A 27837-nucleotide genomic window follows, 5' to 3' on the forward strand; every position below is an offset into this window, starting at 1 on the left:
ATATACAAACAAACAGCTCATTCCCACTCTATACAAAGCTGAAATGCATTTGGTCAGATGACGCAGCTGAGGTGAGGAGCAAAAGAGGAGAAGAAGCGGATGACTGGATGAAAAACCAGATCACTTAAATCTGATTACTTGTTTTAGAAAAATAAATAAAAATCAAGTCAAATAGTCCAGTTGTGAAGCTGGAGAGAAGTTTTGACTGAAACCAACTTCACCTGTGTGTTAAAGAGTATGTTAGTTATTCATACAACTGGGTGACCCAGAGGAGGTGGAGAGGAGTAACTTATGAGAATAAAACTCTAAATGTTTGATCACATAAAATCTATTCACAGATGTAAACAAATGAAAAATCTAAATTGACCACAAACCCTATTTCCACACACAGCTGGAACTTTACTGAACTTTTCTTGTTGACGAGGCCATCTAGTGGCCAGAAGAAGAAAAAACAGGACACTGGGTGGAAATTTAGGAAGAATGCAGCTCTGAAAGATGAAACGAGCAGAAGAACAAACAAAACCCACTCCTAAACACACGTGCCTGAATGAGATTGCTAAACTGTGTGCGAGGGAGCTTCAGCATTAATAGTTTAGCATATTCGCACATCAAGAGTGGGAATAGAAGGTAAGGCCATGTTGCTGGATGCTGAAAAAAAAAAAAAAAGCAGCCAGTCAAGTAAATTTAGATGAACCGCATGCAATCAAGTCCGACGCCACGTCCCACCAAAACCAGAACAGAACGTGTTAACAGACGTTTTCAGTAACTGACAAGATTTACATGACCTGATGAGAGTTTGTCCTAGAATATTATCAGAGAACAAAGAACTATGGTAAACATTTCAGAAAATAATTACAACAACAACGAAGCAAAAAAAAAGGAATAAATTAAAACAATGCACCCCTATCAAAGGCAAAATTCTTACAAAACGTTAAGTTTGAACACAAAACTGAAAACAAAAAACACAAGAGGAAGAGGAAAAATACCTGAAGCAAGAATGGTGGAAGAATATGAACAAGTTCCCTAAAGCGTGGCATTTTCTCATATATACAATTTATGTTTCTTCGATGTGTTGGATGCAAACGTAGCACTTAGGGTGGTCTTTCCACTTCACCTTGTGCAGCTTCCACAGGAAGAGGAGGAGGAAGCTGTTTGGAACGAATAGAATAATTTTAAAGTATCTCAGCTGGACAGGAACTTTTTGGAGTGCAACTTTTTGAAGCTTCTCAGCAATGACTGCAGCATCAAATTTCTGCAAAGACCAGAACTACAGAACATGAGTCCAAAGTAAACTTAGACGAAGCCAAGGAGTGAATGTGGTTCCTCACCTGGCATGGCTTCTATGGGTTGATTAGAGGAATGCAGGGTGTTGTCCTCAAAGACTACCCTGGTTCCATCTACACTCCCATCACAGTTGATTAAAACCTGGTTACAATCCTCGGATTCTACAAGAGGCCGAGTTTTGGAATGAACGTTGACGTCAATGAGCTCCTCGAAGCTCCACTGGTTTGACTTCCCGTTGAGACTTGAGACCAGCTCTGCCTTGGTGGAGTCCTGCTCGTTCAGGAACTCCGAGTCCTCAACAAGGTGGCCTTTAGGGACTGGGCTGCAGGGGGGAAGAGACATTTAATGAGAGGATAGAAGAACTGGGAGACAAACGCCAGAAAGTAAGCTGCAGAGTCACGAGTCAGACACGATGAGTGGACTAAAAGTTTCCTTCATGTGGCACTCGGTCTCAATCAATCCCACTGAAGAGTCAAGTACGGACACTTCTCAAATCCTTCCAAGGTCCGAGAACTCAACAAGAAGTAAAATGAAAACATAAGATTACATTTATAATGGCCACTGAAAAGGCTAATTTAGCGGTTTTTCTACATTTAGGTTTATGTGATGAGTTTTTCATTACAGTAGTCCCTCGCTACTTCACGGTTCGACTGTCGCAGACTCGCTCCATAGTGGTTTTTCAAAGTAAGATTGAACACGACACACAATTGTCTGACTGATGGATGAGCCGCACGATCGGAATGGAATGTTTTTTATTTAAAATAAATTTAGCACCTTACTGCACCTTTGTGCAGCTCGCATGTGCAGGGAGAAGCTTCCTCCTGCAGTGTCTCATCTCTACTCTGCAGCAGAGAAGTGGGCGTGGCCAAGAGGGCTGGCAGGTGGCCGAGAGAGCAGAGATCATGACATGCTGTGCTCTTTTAGAGCGTTCAGAGTTTAAAAACATTGTTTAGAATATTGCAGGAGTGTAGGAAGGGTTTAAAACGCCTTTATATATACTAAAAATACTACTTGCTGTGTGTGTACTCTGTTTGGTAAATCACACAGAAACAAGTATAAACCACAAGTAAAACACTTTGTACACAGCAGCAGCACAAACTAAATACAACTATTAAGCTTTACGCTAAATGTGTTCCAAAAGACAAGATTTGTTTAGATTGTAATGCGATCATTTTTTAAAAGACATTTGTTGACTTTGTGTCATACAATACAGTCTCTTATCAAAGTCATGCCTTTTGAACCGTAAGGAGGGAAGTTATTAAAGAGGAAAAACTGGAAGAGATGTTTAGTAGAGATTTTTAATATTTTATATCACTTAATAATGTAGCTTTTTTTTTTTTTTTTTTTTTTTTTTTACATTTTCTTCCATTTATTTATTTTTTCAATTTATAAGCTTTCTTTTAAGATTTTCTACTGTTGTCACCGTTCTTTGATAAAATTAGGTCTCTCTTGCGAATGAGTCCTCGAGGCTCAATGAGACTAACCTGAATAAATAAAGGTTGAATTGAATGTTTTGCACCAAAATGAGGCACTGTAGAAAAATGACATTACTACTACATCGGGAATTAGAAATAAAGGCCCAACTCTAAAATTTTACCCCTAAGCACTGAAAATAAATATATTAAGATTTGAACTTTACTTTCTATTTTTGTGTTAGCAGGATTTTGATGCAGCTGTTGGTGCTCGATATGAACCAAAATAGAATTTCTTGCAGTCGAAAAGGACCATTCCACACTTATACTGGGACAAAACCGTTGCCAATATTCACAAAAGGTGTTTGTGGTCGTACCTCTCTGCCTGAGTCTCATCTGTGCCATTGGAGTTCTCCTTGTCTTCTGTCTCCAACTGTCCATTCACACTGCCCAGAGGTTCTTCTCTGGCCATCAAAGGCTCATCAGAGGACAGATCTTTATCATCCTCCATCGTAATGTCATCCGTTTCAGCTACAGCAATAAAGGACATGGATAATATATAAACATTTATGAAGAGTAAATAATAATAATAATAAACTTTATTTCTATAGCACCTTCCAACAACACCTTGCATTGACCAAGGTGCTTTACAAGATAAAACAAGATTAAAAACAGGACACAGCAAATCAATATAAAATAATAAATAAATAATAATAAACAATAAATAACACAAAATGGGGGGGGGGGGAGATTTGAATACACAATATTTGTATATTATATTTGTTTTCATTAATCAGGTTACCAATATCATCAAGTCGTGAGCAAAATGTACAACAAACCATTGATGTGAACATAAAGAAATCATATCTACATGATACTATAGAGTTAAGAAAAAAATGTGTCCGAAAAACAAACCTTTTAACTGCGAAAGCACACGGACAAATAAAGCGTTTTGCTCAAACAGCATATTGGTGCCATAAATGAGCACATAAAACAAAGTAAAGAATGTTTCAAAGGAAAAGACATCTTTGATTTAGGTGGTAAAGGAGGGAGACACCTACTTCTGGTGTCACCCATCATCTGGTCCACACTTTCATCTCCATTTTCCTCTCCTTTCTGCACATGAGAAAATGAACAAGAAGTCAGCTCTCAGTGTGCCAGCACAAACATCGTGTGAGCTGATTCAAGCGAAGCTCACCTTGAAGGCATTCTGATCCCCCTTTCTGGTTCTTTTCATTATTTCATCGATTCTCTGAAACCGGAAAGAGAGACCTTTTTTAAAATAAAAGTTTTAATTCATTCAGGTTCACCCAGTATTTATGCAGCCACAAGTTGAAGGTTCTTTACAAGATGACTGAGCCAAAGAGACATTTTTGAAAGTTTTAAACTATCGTTATACCTATAATTTGTAGTTCTACTTAAAACAAACCTGCCTCAACCACTACAAATACTTGACATAAAAAATAAAAAGATTTATTTACAATACATGAAGTTTGTGTTCACCATACCTTTTTCCTTTCCATGCGCTCCTGCTGGCTCTGCTGCATAATGCGGTCCCGTTCTTGTCGGACTCTCTCCGCGTCCTCCTGGGCCTTTGCCTCAGCCTCCTCTCGTTCCTTCTGGAGCTCGGCCTGCCTTTTTACTTCTTCTTCTTCCATTCTTGCTCTTTCCTCTTCTGCGATGCGAGAATCTTCTTCTTCTTTAACTCGTCTTTCCTCAGCCAGCCTCTTCTCCTCCTCCAGGCGTTTCTGTCGGGCCTCTTCTGCTAAACGCTCCTCTTCTTCTTTTCTTTGTCTGAGATGATCAAAAAAAATAAAATTATTGAATTAAATTAAATTTAGAAAATCTAAACCTGTAATTTTTTTTTGCTTGCTTGCTCTCAGTGAAGGCAGACGCTTCCTCCTCCGTCCTTGCTTTGCTCTTTGTCTTGTGAACCTTTTTCAGAGCTTTTTTCAAACCTTTCGAATTGTAAACTATGGATTTGTTCAGCTGGTCTCTCAACCAATTGATCAAATTTTCTCAACAAGGAAACAGAGTGAGAGCCCTCTTACCTCGACGGAAACACAAGTGGATTTATGATAACTGGATTCTGCTTTTTGGAGTTGGTGGAAATCTGGATTATCAACAAACTCAGAAACGTCAGCAGCTGTTTAAGCTGCTTGGAATGTGTGTGCTGGGCTTGGCAACACTCAGACTCTGTGCGAACTATCTGTGGACCTGTATCAGAGCCGAGCAGACTGATAGTATCAGGACTGTGGAACTTTGTGACAGTGTTCAAAGATGGTTGGAAGGAATAGATCTTGAAGAAGTTGTAAGCTCAACTTCAGCATAAGTAAGCACAATTCGGCTGTTTGGAGTCGTCATGAGATGTACTAGCGAGACTGTAAAGGCAGATGCGGAAATTAACGAGCTCGGCCTGACCCAAAACAATGTTGAAATCTGAATCTGGACCTGGCCTTGGAAGGCTGACTATCTCAATTTCTCCTTGGATGCTATGGAAACAAGACACTCTGCTCCCCTCCCCACGCCCTCCCTGAGGACGTGGATCTGTGTCAGAGCTCAACCGAGCCGGCTGATAAACAAACACCTCTTATCAGGACTATAGCTAGGGGGGACGGCTCTGAACTGTACTGTGCTACGACTTCCCCTTAAGCTCATACCTTCGCTGGCCTCCCTCATTGCCTCCCCTGGTGCAGCAACCTAGGAGATGCAAAGGCGCCAAAGGGCTAAGTCGATCCTCCCCCCGTGTTTCTTCTATCTGTAAAAAAGGGTTGCGCCTCCCGAGGCCGGCGGCCTCAGTCACCTCCATCTCCCCCATGTCTGTTGTTTTGTTTTCTTAGACGGCTGTAAATGAAAAGTAATTTTGTTGTGCTCGGGTGCAATGATAATAAAGCTAATTCTGATTCTAATGCTCGTCAAGTTTGACTGCTTCCTCAGCTTTAGAAATTCAGTTACACTTCTGAGGAATACATAAATGACAAACATCTGTGTTTTGTTAGGTTAAGAATATAATTTTCTTGTTTTTAATTGGATCTGCTGTGATTACGTTTCAGAAATAAAAAAAATACCAGTAAAAAAAAGTTTAGATCAACAGTATTCTGTAAACATTGTTATGCCTGACAGAACAATGTTTATAGACAAAAACAACAAAAAAGCATTTCTTCAAGGAGAAAAGGATTTGCCGAGATGCTTCAATATTCACCTCTCCTCCTCCTCTTTTTGTATTCGGAGCTGCTCCTCTCGCTCCTTCTGCTCTCTCATCAGTCTGCGGTTTTCAGCCAGGATCTTGGCGGCCTCAGCGGCTGAGTTTGTGCCACTTGCAGGTTTTGAGTCTGGTAGGTAAAGAAGCCAACATAAAGTTTAGCACCTCCTGTCATCAAGTCATCCTTATATCAACGCCGTGCAGGCCCAGCATTTGCTATTTTACTAAATAAATAATAACCAAGAGGAGAGAGGAACTGATGGGTTAGGGAGGCTTTCCGTCACGAAGAAATCAGGAAATTGGTCTCGTGCAGCATTTTACAGCGTTCCATGCTTATCTTTGATCTACCCAAGAGAATTGATTGAAACTATTTTCAGAACACAATTTCAGAAAATGCAATAAAAAATGCAATAAGACAAATAAATGTGTTTTATATAATATATTGCTTCTTTAAATATCCACATTCAACTTTTAGTATAGTTACTTTATACTAGATAATTCATAAACTTTATTACTGGACTCACTGTGATTATTGATTGCTCATATATTATACATATATATAGGCTTAGTTCACTACAATTAAACTATTTGACAGAATAAATAAAAACATTCCCAGCAACACACAAAGAAGATCATCTTGTTTTTGTATTTTTCATGTATACCATGGGTGTCCAAAGTGCGGTCCGAAGGCCATTTGCAGCCCATGGGAGTGATTTTGTGCAGCCCACAACTGCAGTTGGCATCATTTTGACAGCAGGCTGAGGTTGATGCAGACTTTCTGCAAATTAGTTAGTAATCCTTTTTTATATAATGTTTAGGTTTAACAGCAAAACTGATGACAATTTTCTCAAAGTGAGCAATATTAAGAAAATAAACATTTGGCTATAACCGTTTTATTTTCACTTCATGGTACAGGGCATCAAAATCCTTTACTGATTTCTACCAGAAAGGACTTTTGGATAATGATTCATAAAACTTGGCTAAATATTGCAGTTGATAAAATAATCAAGAGGGAAACTGGACATTTTTAAATGACTATAATGTGGTATCATCTGCATACGAGTTGATCAACTTTATCAAACCTTCTATGAATCTGTTGAAGCGACTGACAGCTGGACCATTTTTCAGAACTTCGATCAGCCATGTGGACCATAGACAGCACAAAAGGCTGATCGACCCCCTTTTAAAAGGACACTTACTCATGAGAACAGACTCAACTGAACTTTCCAAACAAAAGAAAACAACAAACATAGACCCAACAAATCAAATAAATCAAATTATTTTTATTAAAAATATAAGCTTAGTGTTTATGAGGCTTTTCATGTTTTGGATCTACAACAATTTAAAACTCTTTCTCCACCAAAATTAGTTAACTTTTGCTCACGTTGAGAGTTAAATTCACATTTTTGTGGCCCACGAGTCCTTTAATCTTGATAGTTTTAGCCCATACATGAAAATGTTTGGACATCCCTGATGTATACAGTCACGGAGCATCAGTGTAACGTTTCACCAGCACAAAATCTCATTCATTTAGCAGCAAACACTTTTGTCCACAGGGTGGCAGAAGCAATCATAAATCCAGATCTACAACAGGATGCGACTCCAGCTGGGACTTAATGGATCTCCTGCTCCACTGGGATTTATCGCAGCCAAAGCTGCTGCTGCCACGTCAGTGTGCAACACACACAAAACATTTTTTAAATGTATATTCTGTTAGAGAAGCTGTACAGCAGCTCTTCTTCAAAGTGACTCCTTTTTGAAGCAGCTTCACACTCAGCTCACCAGGTGATTTTTAAAAATAAAGACCTTTTTTTAGATTTAAAAAAAAATTGTCCCAACAGCTGCAACAATTTTTTTATGCATCAAACACATTTACTATTACAAAACATGAAATGCTTGTCAACTCTGAATGCAACAATTTGTCATCATTCAAACAGCTTTTCAAAGCTCTGAAGACCTGAATTTAAGAGCTCATTTGTTTTACTTCAGCTAGCACATCAATTTAGTGTAAATATAACAGGTGGAGAATAGCTACACAATAGTAGGAGTAGCAAGATGCCATTCTGTAGCAACAATAAATTACTTGCTAAAGATTAAAGACTGATTAATCACGGGTAATTGCTTTGAACAAGACGTGCCAAAGTATAATAATAGAATGATTATATGTTACTTTAATCGCCTGTCAGAGTAGAAGTACGTTTGGACCAATGTAACTAAAAGCTTCTGATAGCCACAGCTGAGATGTGTAAAATTTCAGCTAGTTCAGCAGGGGCAGCGGATTTGCTGAAATTATATTTAGATAAACCAGAACATTGTTGTTGTGTCTGAATAATATTTAGTGAGTTTTTAAAAAAGAGTGCATCATATCCGTAACGTGTTTGTACTTCTTATCGCTGTTCACAAACTCACCATCTTTCTCTTTGGTCTTGCTTAGATCAGAGGACTGTGGAGCCACAGCCTGAACAGGACCTAAATCCTTGGACTTGGAGTCCCTCTTCCTCAGGGTTGGGGGTCCTGTTGGAGTGAGAGATGGTTTCTGGATAGGAGGGGGCTTAGCTGATGTGGGTTGGGGCGATGGAGGGCGCTGTTTCATTGAAGATGGTGAAGGAGGACGCATCCTGGGACTCTGCCTGTTTAAGGACATATTGGGTGTCATAAATTTTGATTTACAGGACGTTCAAGGCTACAACAACCTCTCCAGCAACGCAAATATAAAATAATGAGTGAGAGAACCAGTGTAAAGACTTACTTGTTAGCTGCTGGAGAGGGGGTCCTTTTAGGACCTGGATTGTGGGCTGGGGAAGGGGAGCGGTTGCGTACCAGAGTGGTGGATGGGGAGGCAGGACGCTGCCCCTGAGGTGATGTTAACTGCTTGTCTTTCTGTAGTTTTTTATTTTTTTTTACATGCACAAAAACAGAGGTAGAAAAGATTAAAATTAACTCAATTCAGATCATATTAGGAACATAAACGCTTTAAAAATCAGCCAAATTAACTTAAATGTTGTAAATAAATGTTATTTATAAGTACAGTAAATAAATAAACCCTAAAAATCCTAAATTCACAAGTTTTAGGATTTACTCCTCTACAGAGATTAATGTTATTGTGGGGTCATTTATGAGTCTGCTGTGGACAGAAGTATCTGTAAACAGTTTAGTTAAGACGTCATATATTTTGTGCTTAAGTTTAAGAAAAAGGGGCAAAAGTGGAAATGAATGTTTTTAAGTCTCGAGGCCATGAGAAGAAACTGGTTTTTCAAACATGTGCAAGTAACACACCTAATCAATTTTAAAGTCACTGCACTATCTTTAGCCATGTAAATATAGTGACAAAGATTAATCACTTATATGACTCTGAAACAGGCACAACTTGGCCTAAATGGAAAACTGTGTTTATATTACAATACTGTTTTTATGAGCAACTGTTTTATCCTTTGATATATGAGCTGAATACCATATGTTCTTTGAACAATAATAAGTGGAAGAAGAAACAGAAAGTCTTATTATGTGGAACAAAATTAATTTCTTTCTCAGGTGTATCAAATAAATATTGTAACATGAAGAGTTAACACAGATCATCCGATGGAGTGCAGTGACTGTTTTTTAACATCTACAAACAGCTTTTGTAGACAAGAATATAGTTAAATGTATATTTTATAGCAATGTTGGTCACTTAAAAATACATATAGTTTTTTTTAAAAGCATTTAGTGTGAAAAATAAATTAAAATAGACAAAGCCCAGCCCTGAGGTTTCTTTATGATCAGATGAAATCAGCAGAAGTCACCCTGCTTGGAACTCAACTATCTATAAATTCATCAAAATATTTTACAGCTACAACTGTATACCGTATTTTCTGCCATACCCGTCGCACCGCCCTATACGTCGCATCAGTCCAAATAGGACTAAAAAAGTGGACAAATCCATAAATGTTGCTTCGCCGTATATGTTGCATCTATTATGTGTCACTGCTGACAAGACAGAAATGTGGGCCCAACCCGGAAATGTGGGCCGGTGTTGTGGCAAAAATTGATGGTCTGTCAAATGGCGGCCGCGGGAGCGTGCACTGGAGGACTTTAACAAGAATTTAACAAGATTAGCACTAAAAAACAATTATTTATTTGCTCTAAATTATAGTAAAGATGTGTCTCAGTCTAACGTTTGCTTAATAAAAGGACTAACGGTCAAATCAACTGTAATCGCTGCCTCGGTGCTCCGGGAGCGCACAGAGGGAAAAAAAAAAAAAAGAGGAACGCCGCTCGTTTCTTTGAAATTTAACAAGAAAAGCACCTAAAACAATTATTTATTTGCTCGAAATTATAGCAAAGGTGTGTCTCAGTTGAACTTTTACTTAATAAATGCACTTTAATGGTCAAACCAGCTGCATTTCGCCTGAGCGATGCAGCTGGTTTGACGGTTCCAAGCAGCGAGCAGAATGACGGTGGGGGGAGTATAGCAAGCCGATTGTGTCATTAATAGCTGGTGAAGATTCTCCATCCTCCAGGACATGGTAAATTCAAAAATAGTTAAAGACAAAAACAATAACATATAAAGTATAATAAATAAAGTCCAGTTTTTTTTTTTTACTTTTTTGAACTTATCATTAAAGCCACATTTACCTATTACATGATACAACAGCATGCCATACTGCTACTACAACTCTGCTGCCATCTAACAGCTGAAAATGGTACTGTCAATTCTTTTTTCAGTCTGAATGAATGAAAATGGTCATATCTCAGCAGAATATTGGTTTATAAATATGGGGAAAAATCCATAAATATGTCGCTTCGGCCTATAAGTCGCACGGCATGCAACTTATTCAAAAAAACTGTGACTTATAGGCCGAAAAATACAGTAACTGTGAGGTATAAGACAGCAGAGATCTGTAAATTCTTCTGTTTACTCATGACATTGGAAATTCTGATCATCTCCTACCAAAATGTAAAAGACAGACAGTGAGACTTTAAAAAGCATGCTGTAGGGTCAGGGTGGGTCTGCTTTGCATGGCCTCATCAGTCCATAATCAGGCCACCCTTGTTGCATGCTGTTACAATGAAGCCCTTCACAAGCCCGGAGGAGGATGAGGAGGAGCAGATTATGAGAGAGCCAGGCACAAGAGGCCACTAAATGTGAACATGGAGGCAGACTTGCAGTAGCACAAGCTTCTTCCATGGTAAAAACTAAATTAACATGCGAGTGACCTGAAAAGTTTAAAGAACAACAGGAACTACATTTCCCTATGGTCAGCGTCCCATAGAAGTAATTTGACAGGCAAATGTAGTCAGATGTGCATAAATCAGAGGCTGTCCTGCATTTGTTTCTTCTTCATCTGATTTCAGTGTTAAAAAAACACAACTCATTTATCAAACAGGATAAAACTGGGTTTTAAAGCAGCTTCTAAAAAATAATAGCTCTTTTTACAACTATCACATTCGTGTTTTCAAAAATTTAAAGACTAAAAGAAATAAAAGCTAATGGTTCCAGTAAAACAAGTAATTTGTACAATTTGTTGTGTTTAATAGTTTTTCCCCCCCATTTCCAAAGGTATATTTTATATGGATTATCATACACTCAAAAAACCTTAAAATCACTATTCTGAATACAGTTGAGATTAGATCTATCATCTAAAAAAATCTCATCCAGGTAATTTCCATCAGGAAGCACAAACTAATATAGACACAGATGTAATTACTACAGCTTTAATTACAGCTTTAAGATATAACGTTTGCTGATAAAAATCAAAATTTTTTAAGTCTTTTATTGGTAAATCAGACTGAAATAGTTGCATTTGTTGATTAGTGGTGTTAGCAACATTAAGTTTAAGAAGACCTCACCAGAGAAGTGTCGAGGGCCTCGTTGGCCGACTTTGACGTTGTCATGGCGCTTTTCTGACGGTCGGTGCTGCGGCTGCGCACGGGTCCCCGCGGTGGGTGCAGGAGGCTGGCAGAGGCTGAACGAGGACACAGGTGATACTCTGGTAAAGGACACAGTCATCGCAGGGCCAGGGTAGCACAACCAACGGGAGGGGTGAGAAGCGGCCGAGATGGGCAGCAAGGCAGCAAAAAGCAGGGGGAGAATGAAAAGGATCGATAGAAAAACGGAGTAGGAGAGAAAAATTAAAGGGGGCGGGAGAGGGTAGATGATGGTAGGAAACAAATGCAGGAGTGTTTTTGTGAGGGGGGAAAGAGCACACAAAAAGCACTTTGTTAGATATAGCACTTTATGCAGGAAGGTCGATTTCTAAAAGCTTTGACTTAGCAGAAAACTTGAGCTGAAAGCAACAGTCTTATACTGTGTATATATATATATATATATATATATATATATATATATATATGTACATATTTAAAAAACAAAACAAAAAACACCCTTCTTTTACCATATAATCTGCACAAAACATAAATCTGAACACCAGCACACCAAACACCAACATTGAACACACATATTACAGCACAATGATGCGTTAGTACACAGAACACATAATGTGTCACCTTGTTTTCCTAAAAATAAAAAAATAGGGTCTTTAGCATTTCCTGCTACGATTACGCAACAGTTTCATATTTGGCAGAAAACTTGCCGAGATTTACATGCTTCTACTTTTACAATAAAAGTGGTAGCTATGTTATGTAAATAAGTAGCAGAGGAAATCGTGTTCTCTGTTTTGCTGTGTCAGATTGAGAGATTAACCCTCATAATCCAGAAACCTAAACAACTCTTCCTGCTAAACCAACGTGCTCTGTAATTCAATCTGACTGCGCAGTGAGCCGCAGCGATGACTATGAGACCTAGCCCGTCACAAGCTTCCATGGATGAGTCAGGTTTCAGCTGAAGCTATACTTAGCTGAGGATCCATAGCTGTTAATGGATTCATAATGGCCTGTCAATAAACGCCATAACCTAAAACAAACACTGGGGGAAAAATACAGCAGTAAGAACAGAGGTTTGAGAACTGAGTCAGTGCTTCTTAATTTTTTTTAAAGCATTAATAATGCGTGTTATTTTGCTATAATATTAAATATAAAACGTCCTCCGCTGATGACACAAACATCTTTAAAGCGTGCATAAATGTAAAATATCAGCAATGGATTACTTTTAGCTTACATGCCTTTGAAGAGAGGAGAAATGTTGTTTAACAACTAGTATCCATTCTCCACAGAACAACAGTCTCATTCCAATGTAACAAGAACCAGTAGGTAAGCAGCTTGTGAGTAAATCTCTCAGCACGGACCATGAGGCTCCTTTGACGGAGAGAAATGCCCGTGGCAAAGTCTCCTGGACCGCTCAGCTCAACAAACTGTTTAAAGCTCTGCAAGTGCGCGTGAGCTGGAATTGTGTTTATCTCAATATTCACCAAATGCAATACACCACGTGTCTAATTTACAGAAAGTAATGACTGTGCATACTGTATTTTTCATACTATAAGGCACACTTAAAATCATTTAATTTTCTCAAAAATCAACAGTGTATTAACTCTGTATTATGTATTAACCCTGGTTGTGCTTACTGACCTCAAACTGATTTTATGTGGTACAACTGAACAATGTTGAGAGTTATTGTGAATGAGTTGAATAAAGTTCGAATTATCTGACCGTTTTGTTTTGTTTAGTGCGCCTTATAGGCCGAAAACTACGGTACACAATAAACTGCTGATCATGAACACTGCCGCATTTTAAAAGGGGGAAGCTACCAACAATTCCTGTAATTCCACCACCACCGAGGTTATAATGAATTTTTCCAAAAGCATGATAGTTTACTGCATGGCAACGTGTTGAATTTATCTAGAGAAGCAATAATCAGGGTGACTGAGCTTGTTTTTAAATTGTAAAATGCATGTTCAGTAGGCAGGGCAGGCATTTGTGTTTAGCCCCCCGTCTTCTCCGTCAGGATCTCCTAAGAGGAGGTTACCTGAAGCATCTGTTCCTTCAGCGGACAGGGCGGCGGCGCTCTTGCTCCTAGCTAGTGAGGCCTGGGTGGGGGTGAGGAGGCGACTAAGGACCCCTTCATCCACAGCACTTGCCGGTGGCCTGCGGGCTACACGGCCGAAAAGTTCCCAAAAAACAGGCAAGGAGAACGAAAGGGGGCCAAGAAGGAAAGGTTGGACAAGAGTGTGGAATAAAGACAAAAGAAAGGTCACCATGTGATTCAACAGGAAAGAATCAATGTACAGAACCAAAGGTTATATCTCTGTAATCATGCATGGATTCCTCATCAGTTGTTATCCTTTCAGCTTTTAGGGATATTAAATGAAAGGGTGTAGTCAATTACAGGACACCATGGATAAGTACGGAGATAAACTGTCTGGTAACTCAAAATAATTAAAATCACAGTCGACGTGTACAGTGAGGACAAATCAATGGTTCCTTGGAAAAATAAACCGTTAGTTCCTTCAAAGAAAGCAGGTGAATGTGTAAAAGTGAAACAGACCCAAGGAACAGGGTGAGTGTCATCAAGCAAAAGGTCTTTAGCTTCTGCTTCACAATGTTTTCTTTGAGACAGACGGTGGCAAATGTACCAATCCAAATCAGAAAACTGAGCCAATCGTCATGATGCTTCTCGATTTTACAGCAGAAATAAAAGAGCCATTGCTTTTATGAAATGAAAACAGTAAAACTTTCCCCACTGGAGTTGTTTTTGCTACCAACTACAAAGGATAAAGACGAGAACTTTTAGAGTGGATAGGTTGAATTTATCACTTCTCTAAAAACGAGCGTTTTAAAAAGGGAGAATGCAGATTTGTGCTTTTTAGTAGCGCTTTACTGAGGCAGCATCTGCTAGTGACAGTCTGGATTTTTGTTAATTGGTGACAGGCTGGCATCATGTTGTTCTTCATCCAGGTACAAATCTCAGGGTATCAGTAATGAAAGCTGTGTTGTAGTATAGGTTAACTGCACAAAAAAACACAACTTGTACAAGACAGGAATATTATCACAGAATCCGTGGCACAATGTGAGCAATTGAGCTGAACGACAAACAAAAGCAGTCGTGGTTAATTGTAACAAAGACTTTGACACAACGCCGTTGTCAGTTTGTGCACTCTGGTTTCTGAGAGTGGCACTGACACACACCGAACTGAAGCAAGAGCACGTTATATCCAGTGTGAGGTCATCTTGGAGGGAGAAGACAACCAGCAATTTGAGACAACTGAACAAAGAGCTTTGTTAGAGCAGACGGTACACAACAAAACTACCCGTGTGTTGATGCTTTAGACAAGAAAAAATGGAAAAAAGGTTAAAAAAAAAAAAGGAAAATCAATTGTTAATGAGAAACAACACAGAGCTGGATCTGCTGGTTGAGAGTTATACCTTTAAAGTAAATTTTCGAGCTTTCGAACGGAAAGATTTAAAGGTTAAGAAAAACTTGCAACAGAAGAAGATATTGACAACAAAAAGTGGAAACCATTCTGAACTCCATGACGGTTAATTAAGATAAATAAGCATTTCTCCTAAAGGTCTTAGTAGCAGAAAGTATGTGTTAGGACTTCCAAAGTGCCACTGCATTCAGCATGAGGAAGCCATGAAAGCTGCATGCCTGTTGTTTAAAAGAGAGAGGCCTGAACAATGCGTGCTGATTTTTACATGCATGCCACCTTGATCATCCGTTGTCCCCTTATCAGGCTTGGCAGGGGTCTGTGCTCTGCCCACACTCACTCGTGTGAGGGAGGAACTTCTCTTCTTCATAGAAAGGCCTACAAACATGAGAGTGGAGTTACAGCTGAGTAGGAGCTGGAGGAGTCAACAAGGAAAAGCCCCCCCACCCCACCAAAAAAAAAAAAATAGTTGGCACCGTCATGTGCACTTCATTTGGCCTTGTGCAAGTCACCAGGCAAGAGCTAACAGCAGCTGATGCCCCAGTTTAAACAACGAATGCCTGAATACACAAACCAGCTTTTCAACGTCTGACACTTGGTTCCCACTAAACCAACATTTCCTACGTTGTTTCTTTAACAGCTGAAAGTGAAGCTAGCTTGTTGAAAGCTGAAAAACAATGTGTTGTGCTCTGACTTTAATGTGAAAAGAAAATATGGTGAACAAGGGGTGATCCTCTGCACCTGTCTGTTCCACCTGAAGCTTTTTGCCATCCTCCTTACTGGCCTGAGCAGCTGTGCCACTGCTTGGCAACCGGTTACAAGATGAACTCCTTGGCTTAACACCTGAGAGACAACAACGAAACACGCAGCGATGAAATTACACGACAGCACCTCAGTGCTGGTCCATCCAACGTCTTAAGACTCCTGCATCAATTGTGGATTAAAACAATCAAAAGTGAAATAGACAAAGGGCATTTCTGAACTTGACATTATCTCATAACCCAGTTTATGAATATTTTTTCTTCATAAAACCTACTGTTTCCCCACCACTCTGTATATAAAATATTTATTGTGAATTAGGGGCTTGTAAATATTGCAAAAGACAACTAACAGTAAGAACTTGTTAAATTGCAGTTTAATGCATGGGATGTTGAACTGTTCGGTATATTTAGTTCAGTACCTAAAAGAAATGTATAGTAAATGTATGCAGCAGAGTTGTGGGGTCCTTGGAGGCAGAAAGACAAAAGTATGTTTCCCCATCACTCTGTGTTGAGTCTGTGTGGTAAACACTGAATATGACAAAGAACAGGAGTCCATTTCAGGTCAAAGTTCATTTTAGGCTTAAAGCTGATGGCGAAAACTTTTCACAAACACATTTGTGTACATGCCCGATGAATACTGTCTGCTATACGCTATGTGGGATGAAAGGCAACACTTGAACACAAGATTAGTAGGAGGGAAGGAGAAGGTGAGGGAACAAAGGGGTTAGGAGAGAAAGGTGGAGACTTACGATTGATGAGTGTGGCGGAGGAGGACAAACGTTTGCTGATGCCAGCCTCAGACGGCTGTTTCAGGTTGGTGGTGGATGTGGAGCGCTTGTCAACTAAGTGCAGGGAGGAAGAACAGACAAGGGAGGCGGGATTTACACAGGAAACTAGCCAATAGGAGAGGAGGTTCAGGTGCAGACAAGGAAGGGACCACAAAGTTCTGCTACTTACTAATTCCTTTACAAGATAAAAATAAAAGTATTACCTGCTTCAGTAAAGTCTTTAAGCACTGAACTGAAATGTTTTAGCGCATGATGTGCATTAGTAAACACTGTTTGAAAGGATTGTTGTGTTTAATGATACTCTTGTTGGAACCTGTGCTTGTACATACATACACATTCAGAGCAAAAGCGTCGAAGGAAAAGACGTTAGTGGAAAAACTGCCAGTTAGAGGGCAGGAGGGGACTGATGGGATGGAGCAGTTATGGTGCAATGGGGAACCAGGCTATCTGTGGTGCCAGTGCCAGCTCATGCTGTGTCATGACATTAACGAACAAATTAAACAAAACCTTGTCCACTCCTCTGTGGCTTTTCTGATGAGGCAGATGAGACAACTATAGTTACTGGAGAAGAGACGCTGGCACCAGCTTCTCCTGTGGGAAAAAACAGCTCTCAGGCAGGAACAAAAACACAAGATGATGGGGCACATCCTTCATACGAGGAGAGAAAATGTGCAGTGACATGTGGCCAACAGTCATTAGTTTTGACTTCAAATTTACTGGCTAAAGCACAAATACAGTAGGGAAACTGGTTTAAATGTGAATTATTCTAGATGAAAAGGAGAAGACTGCACATTTCTTAATTAACCAAATCTGCCATCAACAACTCTTTTGCCAAATAGTTGAGGACACTAAATTTTTAGTGAGACGCTCTAAATGCACTGGAAAAGTGCTGCAGAGGCGAGATGGTGAAACAGAACGTGAACATGGAACTCTACCTGCTTGTCCATCTTGATCTGTGGACAGTCCCCCCCAAGACCACCTTTTCTGCCTCTGTTCCAGTCTCTGATTACGCTCCATCGTTCGCCTCATCACTGCCTCATAGTGTTCCTGCAGCAAATGGAAGCAGAGGAGAAAAATGTAAGAAATCTAAACACCTAATTGTCAGTGGGTGCAACTCTGCCACAACCCCTTTGATTTATTCCTGAAAGAAACAGTCGATCATAACCCTGTAAATTATCGTAACATCCGAGCATCAGTATGCAAAGAGTTTCCTGACTCTGTTTTAGATACCTTTTCTTCTTCGTGCTTCTGTTTCCTCTTCTCTTCCACAGCCAACCGTTTCTGCTCCTCCTTCCGTCGCTGTTCCTCAACCTTTTTCTGACGTTCCTCCAACTGGCGCTCCACTTGCAGCTTAGCTTTGCGTTCCCGCTCCATGATCTGAGACTCTCGTACAGCTGACGACACATTCAGATTGTCAATTCATGCAAGGTGAACGTAGACTGGGGAAACATAAGTGTGCTTACTGCCTTCTGTTTGGACTGGGAGCCTACAAAGCACAGCAAAGGCTTTTTTGGATGTAATTACAATTATATATATATATATATATATAAAACCGGTAAGTTTTTGAAGATGTAAAAAAAAAAAAAAAAAAAAAATGTTTTGTGCATTTTATACCAAAATCATGCCCCCAAAATTATTTTTCTATTTTATATAATAGCCATTCTATTTCTAAAACAGGTGTGAACAAATTTTCTGTTTGTTATTTTTTTAAGTTAATATTTAAGTTAAAAAATTCAAATAAAATCTTCTCTTACCCTGTTTTCTGTCTGCCTCCTCTCTCCTCTCTTTTGCTACTCGCAGTCGGTCGTCTACTCGAAGCGCGGCACCATCAATTACTGCAAACGTATAGATGTATACGTAGTTAAATAGAAAAAAAAGGCACAAAAATACAGCGTTAGAGGGTGAGTTACAATGCAGGCAAGTGTTACAAAGGCTTTGCATCAGGTGGACAGATGTGTGCATGTGACCCATTAATAAGCTGCGTCAACTGTTACAGTAATAAGATGATGACTGGCAGTAAGCCGCACTAAGAGGACGATGGAAGTGGATTGTGTTGCATCTAAATGTTAAGATTACAAAAAACAAAGCAGTGAAAGGGCTTTGTTATGCGTCTGTGTCGAAGTGCAGTGTCATTTACCTGGCCTACACCCCTGAGATTTAGCTGGTGCGTTTGTTGTAGGCCCTGGACTGTCCCCTGCTAAGTTACGCCGCTCCTCTGCTTGTGCCTGAGCGGCTGCAGCTGCACAAAACAAAGATGACCTAAAGTTAAACACAAAACTACTGGAACACAATGTTGTGTTTAATAAAGCAAATATGTGAAATCATCTCAAGAAAACTGTAGCTTTGAGTATTCAAAACATGTGGTAATCATTTTTTTCTCTGTGCACTAACAGCTTAGTAAAAAAAAAAGCAACAATACAATCCTAATACTTAGCCATCAGACATAAGCATCCCCACCCTCTTGTCATTAACCCTAGTGCCAAGCTTTTATTGCTTTTTATGACAAGCTGGGGCAACACCACCACCAGCCTGATCAAGAAAGCTCATCAGAGACTCTACTTCCTCAGGCGGCTGAGACGAGCTGGTCTGGGAAGCTCAGTCCTCACCTCCTTCTACAGGTGTGCAGTGGAGAGCATCCTGTGCTCCAGCATCAATGTGTGGCATGGAGGCTGCACAGCTGCAGAAAGAAAAGCTCTGCAGAGAGTGGTGAAGGCTGCACAGAAGTCTGTTAGAGTCAGTCTCCCCACTATCACAAACATTTACACCTCCAGATGCAGGAAGAGGGCCACCAGCATCACGAAGGACTCCACTCACTCAGCACACACACTTTTTGCCCCGCTCCCCTCAGGAAGGAGGTTAAGGAGCATTAAGTAGGCCAGTCACGATAACAAATTTTGCTGGGCGATTGTCTCAGAAATTATTGTAATAAACGATAATATTGTTTGAAATTTAACAATAATTTGTAATTAGATAATTTGTAATTATTGTCAAATTTAAGAAGGAATGTTGGTTAATTTGTTTTGTGTGTAGTACTTTTTTGAAGACTGGATGGCTGTATAAGACTGTTTGAACTGAAGGATGGATAGTGAGGGAGTGAGCAGCGTCTCTCTTTAAGAAAAATGGGAGGCCCCTTGACGTGACATGGGCCGTCTCTATTCGGTTCTCAAAATGGCGAACGCTCGGTGTGGTTTGAGCTCTTTAGCATAGCATTTTTCACACAAATCTTTTAATAAAAATCAGTAAACACATTCTCAGCTTCTTATGCAGAGAAAAAACAACTTTCTAGACAAAGGCACGAGTTTCAACCATGAATTTTGGAGCTTCGACAAGACGGAGGCTTTTTCCCGAGGTCGGCCTGTTAGCTTAGCTCGTAGCTTAGCTTCTCAGCTTAGTTGCTTTTACTGATCCAAAAACGCAATTTTGGACGGTTAAAACAGATTTTAAAGAGAAAAGAGAAAGGGCAGGGTAAGTGAAGAACACCCGAATTTAGCTTTTTGTCATCCGGTGTCTTCAGTAGAAAGAGAGAGATGAAGAAACGATAAAGCCAATAAATGAAAATGAGATCAATAATTTTCATTTATCATGCGATTAATTCATTTATTGTTTATTGTGACAGGCCTAGCATTAAGTGTAGAACCACTAGACTGGGGCGGCTGTGGCTGAGTGGTTACAGCAGTTCTCCTCCAATGCGAAAGTTGGGGGTTTGAATCCACCATCAGTCACATGTCGAAGTGTCCCTGGGCAAGACACTGAACCCCTCATAGCCTCTGATGTGTGTCCCATCAGTGTATAAACGTGATAAAGCACTGGTTAGTCTCTTTAGAATGATTTGTTCAATTAGCTTTGTAGAGATCTAGTAGAGTGCTGTAGGAATGGGTAAATGAGGACACAGATTGTAAAGCGCTTTGAGTATCTTGAAATAAGATAGAAAGCCGCTGTATAAGTACAGTCCATTTACCATTTAGACTGAGGAACAGCTTCTACCCTGAGGCTATTAGACTCATGAATCTCTAACCAGAATAATCACATCATGTTGCTGCTGATCTGTTTCATGTTGCTGTGTTCATGCGTGCTCATCTGCTCACACAGACTCATGTTCGTGCTGCTGTTTGGCGTATTGTTTTTATGCTACTAGTGCTTAGTGTATTTAGTTGATGTTTTTCTTAGTTCATAGTCTTAGTTCATTTCTTGGATCTCTTATTACTATTTTTCTTTTACATTTTATTGTTGGATGTAACTGGGACCCTGTGTACATAATTTCATTCCGCAACATGTGCCACATGTGGTGCGAACGACAATAAAGAATATCTGAATCTCAGATGAACGTGATGATGTGGAAAGATTTTGAATCAAATCCTGATAAACTTCCAGGTATATGACTAATAATGATTCCAGGGTAACAATCTAATACACATAAAATAAAATTATTATGACAAAACTCAAGTCACTGCTGCGCTGATTAGTGTGCATGAGGTGATCAAGGTGATCAGTTTTCTTTAAGAAGGCACGAGCTCCTGAAGGTAACCATTAGATTACCTTTTTTCAGTTAAAACAAACAATCTGTAAGCTAAAACTATTACAGTGAACAGTAAACTTAGGAAATAACGAGAGAGAAAGGAAGGAAATGCTGAGGACACGATTAAGCTTTTTGAGCCCTTGTAACTGTCAGGACCTTTTTTTCCCCTCCTTGTTGCCGTATACTCAGCATTACAGAACTGCTGACAAAGAACAATAACAATCAATAGCACTGTGATACTCACAAAGATGGACTGGTACTCTAAACATGCACTGAAGGCTTTCCCTCTTCAATACTAATAAGTGCCACTTTTTTCATAACCATGAAAACTAAACTTTCAGGTGGCATTCCAGAAAAAAACTATGTAATTTGCAAAAACACTTATTTGTAAGGTAGCTGTCACATCCAAGTGTTTCTGTACATCTTGTTAATTTATGGCACTAGAAATCACATATGAATCAAATTCCACTTGTGAAAATTGCAAGACAATAAAATCAGCATCCAAGAAATACTACAAAAACAGTTTTTCTTTCGACTGCTCCATTCTGCAGGGGTCACCACAACAAACAAACTTGCATGGAAGATTTGGCAAATGTTTTACGGCAGATTCTCGGCCTGAAGGGGAGTGGTGGCACAGAACTTGTGAACCAAATTATGTGGGTGGAAAAGGTGAAGTACCAACATCTGCCTGCACCATCATTTGTCCCATTCTGGGTCATTAAACAAGGCACAACGACTCCCCTCCATCCCCCACCCCCAAATGTTAAAGAGGGGCGGAGGCCCCCGTGTTCAACTGTCCCTCTCCGTTATTGCAAGTATCATTCATTCAACCTTTATTTAGACCGGTAAACCCCATTGAGCCTCGAGGACTCATTTACAAGAGAGACCTGATTTCAACAATTTTGATTTCATCACTCAGCCCTCTGTGAATAGCAAGCAGCCATCAGGGCACTAACGATCAAACGTCAGGCTGATGGTCCTCCTTTTGATGTAAACAACTAGTTTTGGTTGTCACCAGCAAACTGGTTGATCCACTATGAGAAGGTGCTGCTTGTTTGTTGTAGCGCCTCAGACCAAAGAAACAACAGTATAATCACACTTTAATAACCTCCATGGAAAACGAAAAAGGGACCTTAGTGACAGACGGGAGAAGATGAAACGTTTCAACAAAGAAGAATTTGTCCAGAGGATCTGACTCAACCTTGTTAGAAAAAAATCCACATTTGAACTGATACACAAAGGCACCTTTTAAGTCTTTTCTATGTTGTGGTGCAAAGATCAAAATTGCACCATGCACGTCACAGGTACTAATCATGGTTTCTCAAAGTACAAAGCAGTCTGCCTGTCTGTATGGAAATCAATTCACTTTCAACTTCCTTTATTAGCACACAGGCAGAATAGTCGGCCTCTCATTCATGACATTATACTGCCAAATTGAGTGGTGAACCAAATACTTGTGCTTTTCTTACAGTTTAACTAAAAAAAGTGCTGTGTTGACAAGGGCAAATGAGAAACCCAATACTGAATATCCTGGCAGAGATTCTGATTCTTACAAATAGCCCACAAAAAGAATGGTTTTCTCCAGTACATTAGTTTGCTGCAACAGTAAGTCTTCACTGTTAAGAGACAAAGTTATACAGTATATGAAGAAAACAAACTACCTTTAGACAAAACTAAACCGAGTTTAATAAAATATTCTAGTCATGTCAACAAAAACATGAGGCCAGATCAATAACACACATATTGGCAAATGAAAGGTCACATATTTGTTCAATAATATTGGCAAAAGCTGAAATGAAGTAGCTAAACTATGTTTAATGTAAGCTTCATGAGCCACATTGTCCTGAAACTAGCCAAGTGTTACTAATCTGTCTAATAATGGAATGACGAGAAAAAAATACATCAGAATGAGCAGGAGTTAAATATCTGACATGTTAAGTAGCCATGCATGCATTATCTTCAATATACAGCAGATCTTCAATATACAGCAGCAGCAGCAGCAGCGGCAGCGGCAGCGGCAGCGGCAGCGGCGGCGGCGGCGGCGGCGGCGGCGGCGGCAACAACAACAACAACAACAACAACAACAACAACAACAACAACAGCAGCAGCAGCAGCAGCAGCAACAACAACAACAACAACAACAACAGCAGCAGCAGCAGCAGCAGCAACAACAACAACAACAACAACAACAACAACAACAACAACAGGGCCACAGTCTATAGTTAATCATTTTGTGGAGTATAGGTCACTTTCCCACTCAACCGTATTTCTTCTGCCACGGTTATGAGAAGATTAACTGTAAATATTAGATTATAAATCTGGCTTCACTATACAGTATACAAATTTGTAGATACACACACATAACTAATTCATCTATACTAAATTAAATGATTAAGTAAATCAATCTATCACCATTTCTGTGCAATTTTGTTGAAAACACTATAGAACAACCTTAAAGATTTGTTCCTAAATATTAAGTGCTATGATTAGTTTTGTTTTGTGTAATGTGTCCATTTTACAGCACATTAGCATTGAGTACAGGTTAGCTATCAACTTATGGCTAACTTTGGAGAATGAAACCTCACCAAATTACAGCAACAGATAAAAGAATACCAACACTGCAGCATGGTAACATCACTATGTAATACATTGTGCATCTTAGAAAGAATAAAACCATTTTTAAGCACATTAAAAGGCCTGTTTCGAGAAACAAAAAAAAGACTAAATTAAAATGAAACCACTATAGAAACATAAACAGAGGGAAAATGCTTTAAAAGCTCATTAGTAAGAAGAAATCTCAACTTGAAATCTTATACAGCTTCAAATAGAGATGTACACCAAATGTTTATAGTTCTGAATCAATTTCTTTTTTAATTATACTGATACTGAAAAGTGCATCAGGTTTAAAATAGGCTCTAAAAAGCTACTTAAGCAGTATGCAATTGTAAAAATTCAATTCAGTTTATTTATATAGCACCACGTCACAACAGAAGTCATCTCAGGGCACTGAACAAAGCAACGTTAACCATTTATAGCTTACAAATGAAATATTCAACTGCATCATAATATGATATAATTTATATTTCAGTACACTGCATTTTTCTGCCTCATAGGGGGAAGTAAAAGTTGACAGGAAAAGGTTGAGGAGGTAGCAGCTGTTCACTTCAACAATGCGAACTACTTTGCATAATATCACTGACTATAAAACTTAAAGCCTAAAAAAATCACGACATGGTCAACTGAGTTTTTGGATTCCAGAAGCATACTAAGAAATTAAATGTATGAAACTCAAGACAAACGTCTTGCAATTAAAAAAAAGCACACAGCTCTCCACCAACTGATTAAAAAGGTTTTGAGACATAGAGACAGTTTTCCCAACAGATCTCATGAGAGGCAGGTGTGCTCATAGAAATGAAAAAAACCAATGAGAGGAGCTTACTGTCATCACTCCATCACTATGGGGATCTGCACACATTAACATATATTACTACTGTTGGGTTGGACAAACTTAGCCATGGTGTCAGAGACAAAAACGGTGACTTTTAAGAACTCGTCTGTTGATTTAGATTTTAAACAGATCAAACACATTAACTGAGCGGTATAAATATTTCTTAGGATGTTGGAAAAAATATATGCGCTCCAGTCTGCAGCAGAAAATATGCCACTTCCACACAATTTTCTCATGATCATCAAATAGTTTTGTAACGTACTGTGGTTTATCTTACCATCAAACTTAATATGGTACAAAAGAACTGTACAGCTATTATGATATTGACTTTAGCAATTTGAAGTGAGCAAACAACAATAGTAACTTTCTAAGTGGAGCACAAAAGGTCAGATTAATTACAGCTCAGCCCCGGGCTGCTGGGTTATTATGGCAGGGTAAAGATCACTGGGGGACTAATAATGACCCAGCTTTGCAGCCCAAATAAACCCTAAACAGGAAACAGGCCAGTCTGCACAACATCAAACTGCTCCAGTCAACTATTACAAAATCAACTGATATTTTGTCACATACACAACTGGTAAACTGAACAAAAAAATATGAAAAGAAATTTAAAATAAGCACTAAAGTTACTGTAGCTCAGCTGATCTCGTCTGCTTCTTCAAACTGCACTCCACTGTGCCTGCAGCACGTTGCAGCTAAATGACTTGCTGCTCCGGAAATGTCTGGACTGCTAAATGCACGTTTGGACCACCATTTGGCATTGAAAACTTGAAGTGGGCAGACTTTTATGCAAATAAACACAATTAGAGGGTGGATGTGCTGTCAGAACGACTTAAAGAAGGCATGTTTAAAATGTATTTAAAACGTCCGTTTAGCTGTGCCCGAGTTGGGTAACTGAAGGCAATATCAACAACAACAAAACGAGCACCTGGTTTTAAGATCTCCTGATGCATGCTCAATAATCCAGGTAAAAAATCTAAAAAATAAAGTTAAATCTGGTCCTCCGGACATTCAAAATTTTTTTTTTTTTTTTTAAATTGTAGAAACGTTTCGTCTTTCATCCGGAAGACTTCTTCAGTCTGAGGTGCTGTGTTCAGCTCAGTCTTATAAATAGCACCTCCTCATAGTGGACCAACCAGTTTGCTGCTGGTTTTGGCTGACAGCAGCAAACTGGTTGATCCACTACGAGAAGTTGGTATTTATAAGACTGAGCTGAATACAGCACCTCAGACTGAAGAAGTCTTTCGGATGAGAGACGAAACGTTTCTACAATTGTTTTATTTTGTTTTTTTGAATGTCCAGAGGACCAGATTTAGCTTTTTTAGATGGTTTAAAGGTCATATACATTTTAACCATTTAGGAAGGAAAGAAAACGAGTGCTTCTCTATTGCCAAATAAAACAAAATTCAGCCTCTTCACATTCCTCTCAACTTTAAAGTACGTTTTATTTTGAAAATCAAACCGTTTTCCCATCAATTTTCTGAATGCTGAATGATTACAGTAATTTTAGGGCATTTATTTTTTCCTGACAGACAAAAGATCCATGGGTGAGAAGAAAGGAGAGAAGTTCAGCATCTCATTATATCTCCTAAAAATCAACTGCGAAAAAACCTGCTCTGAGGACAGGCTACATAAGAGTGCTTAAGTATAGTAAACCCTTTGTTTGACCAACGTGTGTCACAGACCTTTCTTTAAGACTCCTGGAAGCGTGTTAGTTTGTATAAAATAAGCAAAGTGTGTGCTACCACCAGTGAAATCAAAACTGAAATACTCTTGACTGACATTCTGTGTAAAACTAAACCCGTGGCAATGAAAATGTTTTGTTATCCTCAAGATCTCAGGTCAAATGACACTGCTGATGCATGCCCACAAACACACACACGCATTAACTTATCTAACTAATCTTCTACGGGATTATCAAAGCCTGTTCATGCAAAGGTAAGCCTTAGCTATTTGCAGAACTAGCAGAATCATGGTGACACATCCCAGTTTGTTAAGGAGTCCTTTTCTCCAGGAGGATGAATTTCTTCTACAGACTCACTGACATCAACACAAATTAATACAATTAAATTATAGTAAAAAATATTATGTATTCACCAATTCTAACTTGATTGTGTATTAAATCATGTTAGTCTGGGTGGTTGAAACAAAATGCATATTGTGTGTCATAATACCAAGAAACAAACTGTTAATGACATCAATTATTGGTTTTATACGAGCCACAGAACCAAAGCAGGTTCCAGGTTGGAACTAAGAGTGTCAATCAAACGGTTTGTTACTGGTACTTGAATTTGGTAAATAAAATAAAAGTACTGTTTAATCTTTTGAACCTCACATTTATTTCCCACTTCTGTTCCTGGTTGCTGTCTGTAACTCAGCTGAATTCATAAAACTTGCAATCAGCACCTCAAGGACTAAAACACACTGCGTTTAGAAAGTAGCTGACATTAAAAAAAGATTTTATTAAGAGTTTATCTCTCATCAATCCCTAAACTCTGACAATTTTTTAAGTGTTTTTCAACGTGGACATTAGGGGTAGGAGGTAAAACCTATGTTTAAATACATCATGGACATGGAAGTGTATGAATCAATTTATAAAACTCTTAAAAGGTTTTGTTAATGTTAATCTGTGCTGCCCCTTTAAGAGTCAGCAGAGTGGTTGCTGCGCAGTGCTGTTTGTCCTGGTAGTTACTTTAGCTTCCTGTTTTAACACCAGTGTTCCCAGTCACTGAAAGATTTGAATAGTTTAAATGAACGTTAATAACTTTTGACAGGAATGCTTTTCTGGACTGGGAAACTGAACAGGGAATGCACGCTAACCTTAATGTTGTTGGTGCACGATATGCAAGTGGGAAGGAGTTCCACAAGAACAGAGGTGTTTTTTCCCCTTTTGTCTAAGTGGGCAGAGTTCTATCCACCACTATGTGCAATGGTGGAGCTGGGGGTGGCCAAGGCCACCAGTGACCACCCCCTGGCTCCACCATTGCACCTGGTAATGGATAAAACACTGTGCCACCTCTTTGGTCACCCAAATCTTTTGAGGAAACTATACTTTTGAGCAATATTAAAACTAAAAATCATCATTTCCTCAAATGATAGGGGTGACTTACTTACCTGCATACAT

General features: G+C 39.2%; 1 protein-coding gene across 1 annotated transcript; it reads right to left on the reverse strand.

Moving 5' to 3' along the window:
* Nucleotides 1-1183: 1183 nt before the first annotated feature.
* On the reverse strand, nt 1184-27837 carry map7d3 (MAP7 domain containing 3). The gene is made up of 18 exons (XM_037675516.1): nt 27828-27837; nt 18887-18988; nt 18504-18584; nt 17980-18143; nt 17685-17796; nt 17257-17340; nt 16711-16803; nt 13799-13924; nt 11728-11867; nt 8648-8778; nt 8308-8528; nt 5899-6028; nt 4205-4490; nt 3895-3948; nt 3758-3812; nt 3074-3227; nt 1329-1606; nt 1184-1252 (listed from the first exon to the last, which is right to left on the reverse strand). The coding sequence occupies exons 1-18, from the start codon at nt 27835-27837 to the stop codon at nt 1245-1247; spliced, it is 2229 nt and encodes a 742-aa protein (XP_037531444.1). The 3' UTR covers nt 1184-1244.

Source organism: Nematolebias whitei, chromosome 4 (assembly GCF_014905685.2).
Source record: "Nematolebias whitei isolate Nwh7 chromosome 4, NemWhi1, whole genome shotgun sequence".
NCBI lineage: Eukaryota > Metazoa > Chordata > Actinopteri > Cyprinodontiformes > Rivulidae > Nematolebias > Nematolebias whitei.

What these genes read in the sequence shown, in the direction of transcription:
- map7d3 (XM_037675516.1), bottom strand. An exon ending in CTCCGCCACACTCATCAATC is followed by an intron (nt 13,925 to 16,710) that starts GTAAGTCTCCAC and finishes TCGGCCGTGTAG; the next exon opens with CCCGCAGGCCACCGGCAAGT. An exon ending in GATGAGACTCAGGCAGAGAG is followed by an intron (nt 1,607 to 3,073) that starts GTACGACCACAA and finishes TCCCCCCTGCAG; the next exon opens with CCCAGTCCCTAAAGGCCACC.